This window comes from Curcuma longa, chromosome 16 (genome assembly GCF_044706935.1).
Source record: "Curcuma longa cultivar G26 ecotype Majalengka, Jawa Barat chromosome 16, ITB_CL_G26_1.1, whole genome shotgun sequence".
Taxonomy (NCBI): domain Eukaryota; kingdom Viridiplantae; phylum Streptophyta; class Magnoliopsida; order Zingiberales; family Zingiberaceae; genus Curcuma; species Curcuma longa.
Window position 1 is genome coordinate 9,811,566 of NC_133876.1, and position 3,988 is coordinate 9,815,553.

General features: G+C 45.2%; 1 protein-coding gene across 1 annotated transcript; it reads right to left on the bottom strand.

The window, feature by feature from the left end:
* Positions 1 to 208: 208 nt before the first annotated feature.
* LOC141847751 (UDP-glycosyltransferase 89B2-like) lies at positions 209 to 1,707 on the bottom strand. Its single transcript, XM_074735828.1, has one exon. The coding sequence runs from the start codon at positions 1,678 to 1,680 to the stop codon at positions 283 to 285; it is 1,398 nt and encodes a 465-aa protein (XP_074591929.1). The 5' UTR covers positions 1,681 to 1,707; the 3' UTR covers positions 209 to 282.
* Between the last annotated feature and the right edge of the window lie 2,281 nt (positions 1,708 to 3,988).

Below are 3,988 nucleotides of genomic sequence, written 5' to 3' on the forward strand. Positions count from 1 at the left end.
GAAGAGTTAGATTCAAAATGGATGAGCTAACGTCATGCACTATGAATCTCCCTAGAATTGGGGTGCAGATGAAGGAAAGTAATATACTTGTTTACTAATTATTGTCAGTATGGTTTTCTTGATCATCATAGACTTTGTGTGCATGCCATTCTATTTCAATTTCATGAGCTTTTTCTTAGAGGTTGATGTTCATTCATCAATTGTTCAGGTTTAAGAAGTAAAGAAAACTACAGAACATGACTTAGTAAAATACTTGTGAGCTAAATAAATGGAAAGGGTTTTTCAAACGATTGTCTTGTCAGCCTCTCTGCTCTGCCATCGTTTGATCTTCGACAGCTCGTCCACCAGGTCCGCCAAATCTCTGGTCGAGCTGCCGCCTTCTGACACCGCCTCCACCGCCTTTCTCCCTAACTCCCGCGCCTTCTCCCTCTGCGCTCTCCCCGCTTCGCCCACCACCTCCGCCACCAGGCGCGCCAGCTCGTCCGGTTCCGGCACGGCTTCCTCGCCGCCCTCGCACGCCCTCAACCCCGTGCCTATCTCCTCCTCCAGCAGCCTCGCGTTGAAGAACTGGTCGGCGGCCATCGGCCACGTCAGCAGCGAGACCCCCGCCGCCACCGCCTCCAGTACCGAGTTCCACCCGCAGTGGCTGATGAACGCCCCCACCGCCGCGTGGTTCAGGATCGCCACCTGTGGCGCCCACCCGGGGAGCACAAGGCCCCGCCCCGCCACACGATCCTCGAACCCCACCGGCATCGCCACCGCCCCCCTGGTCGCCCACACGAATCGAACCCCGCTGCGCTCCAGCCCAGCAGCCAGCGCCTCCGCTTGCGCGGGCGACAGCTCGGCCATGCTCCCGAAGGCTACGTATACCACGGATCCGTCCGGGGATCCGCCGAGCCAACCTGCCAGCCGCTCGTCCAATCCGACCGAGGGCCCTGGCAACGGGGCGACGGGTCCCACGGCCCAGACGCGGGCGTGCCCTAGATCACGCCGGAGGTGGTGGAGGTAAGTCCTCTCGAGCTCGGCGAAGGTGTTGAAGACAAAGCCCCAGATGCGGGTGTTGGCGAGGTACATTTCCTTAACGAACTCCGACAGCGGGTCGCCCTCGACGTACCGACGGTAGTTGGAGCTGAGGTGGCGCCACGGGTAGAGCGGCGAACCAGGTAGATCGGGGAAGAGTATGAGCTCGACGGGATCATTAGGGTCGTTCCTCTTTGGCATCCGGCGCCAGAGCGAGTGGAGAAGAGAGAGGCACAGCGCGCCGGAGGGGGAGAATACGAGGCGAGGAACGCCAAGCTCAGCAGCGAGGCGGTGGGTCCAACCGCAGAAGAAGTCGGAGAGGAGTGCGGTGGGGCGATGGTCCTTAGCCCAGCGGAGGAGGGGAAGATGGAGGCCGGCGAAGGCGCGCATAAAGAGGCGAAGGTCGGGACAGGGATCCTCGTGAGCGTTCTCGATGCCTGGAGGGATGGCTGGGTCGGAGGGGAAGGGGAGGACGAGTGGGGAGGCGCCGGGGCAGCGGGCGGCGAGGAGAGAGACGTTTTTGGGTGTGACGGCGACTGTGACGATGACGGCGGGGTGGAAGCTTTCTGAGAGGAGGCGGGCGAGGTCTAGAAGAGGCAGCATATGACCCGCCGCCGGGAACGGGACCAACAGGAGATGAACTCGCCGCTCGGCCGCCATCTTTTTCTCTCCTCTCCTCTCTCTCTCTCTCTCTCTCTCTCTCTCTCTCTGGTGGGAGACTTCTTGTGTGGTGGAACTGGTGATCAAAGGAAACCAAAGACTCGGTGTGGAGGGAGACTTCTTGTGTCGTCACGACTGACGTCAACAATTAATTAGTAAAATATATTGATTTTTTTATTATTAAAAGTATTTTAAATTTTAATTTAAGATGGTTAATTGAGAAGATTAGGAACGGTTGTTAGGGCAAAAATAAAAAAATGGTTTTCGTTTTTTATTATAAAAAATATCAAAAGGAAATTTTATTTTAAAGTACCTTTATTGTAATAGTATTAATAATTTCGATAAAAAAATTATTTCAATTTGATTAAATTATTATATTAAAATATACTTTTTAACTTGACTTGAATAAAATTACTTTAATACTATTATATTAGTTTAAAATTATTAGAATATATAGCAATTACATTAAATGAAGATATTTTCAAAGTTAAAAATAAGATAAGGTGACTTGTGATATTTTTTTAAAATGAAAGGTTTTTTTTGCAATAATAAAAAAATTTCTTTTTTTAACCTTTGCCCATATAATCTGATTCATATGTTTGGTTGATTCCCATTCAAGTCATAAAAACGTGCTAAGTTTAATAGATGAGACAGATCAAGATCTATATTATTATAACACGTCAAAAGTCTAACCGACTTTGAATAAAAATTAGAGGAAAGCGTTTATCTTTTTCTATTATTACTTGATGGAGTCAAAGAGGAGAACAAGTTGCAGCTCAATAATATAACAACAGATATAAGTTAAGATTGTTAATACTGATGAAATCAAAATATCTTTACAATGGTATGATATTGTCTACTTTGGGTCTAAGTCCTCATGATTTTGTTCTTGAGCTCTCTCCAAAAGGCCTCATACCAATGGAAATACTTTCCATCCTTTTAACCCCATGATCTTTTCCATGTACTTTAGATGTGGGAATGTTTGCACCCTTGCAACCCAACAATCCCCCCTCAAACAAAGGACCACAGACCCCCCTCAACGTCGTTTTTGATGTCTGAATCTTTGACCCACCAGCACAATAGTATGATATTGTCCACTTTGGGCCCAAGCCCTCATGACTTTGTTCTTGGGCTCTCTCTAAAAGGCCTCATATCAATGGAGATACTTTCCATCCTTTTAACCCCATGATCTTTTCTATGTACTTTTGTTTGCACCCTTGCAACCCAATAATCCCCCCCTCAAACAAAGGACCACAGGCCCCCCCTCAACGTCATTTTTTATGTCTGAATCTTCGACCCACCAGGACTTTTTGCCCCTCGGTCCATCCAACCTACTAGGACTTTCCACCTAGCCGCAGCTAAGACTTTTTGCCCCTCGGTCCACTCGACCTACTAGGACTTCCTACCTATTGTCTGGTCCTCTTGATTCAGATACGGGAGTACCCATTTCCTTTGTTTAAGGTTCAAACTACATTGTTAGATCTGGATCCCACTTTCTTTGTTTAAGGTTCAAACCACATGGTTAGATCTGGATCATGACTCATCCGGCGGTTAGTTCGGTGAAGAGTGGTCTCGCTTTGATACCACTTGTTAGTACCGATGAAATCAAAATATCTCCACAATGATATGATATTGTCCACTTTGGGCTTAAGTCCTCATGTCTTTGTTCTTGGGCTCTCCCCAAAAGGCCTCATACCAATGGAGATACTTTCCATCCTTTTAACCCCATGATCTTTTCCATGTACTTTAGATGTGGGACTATGTTTGCACCCTTACAACCCAACAAAGATCATGGAAGAAAAGATCTATTTTACTTTAGATATTTTTGATGATCCATTATGCATTAATGAATATTCAATTATAAGAGATAAGGCTAAGAAGATGAAGTATTTAACGTGCTAATTGGAAGATGTTAATGGTAAAGTTATAATTGATATAGATTTGCTTAATTAACATGTTAATTGAAGATGAAGTATTTAATGTGCTCATTGAAATAGATTAGCAAGTTAGGTGGTTGAGTTAATCTAATTCAAATTGTAAATGAGCTTAATTAGTCACTTAACTCTCTTTCTATGTAGTAGGGATAATTCTCATGTGTAAGTCAAATTTTGACCTTTTATTTGGATTCAATGGTGATTTAAGCACAAATTAATTATGTAGTGTACTTAAGTCTTTTCTAAATCAATTTGCTTTCGACCTTTTATGATTTTTAAATTATTCTACAGTTATAAATAAATGGGATGGTGGTCACGTATGTAATTTTAGTTTATTTCAACCTAAAATATGGTGAGATTTTCATTCGTTCATT

Excerpts from the sequence above, each read along its gene's own strand:
- LOC141847751 (XM_074735828.1), bottom strand. The coding sequence starts at position 1,680 with ATGGCGGCCGAGCGGCGAGTTCATCTCCTGTTGGTCCCGTTCCCGGCG.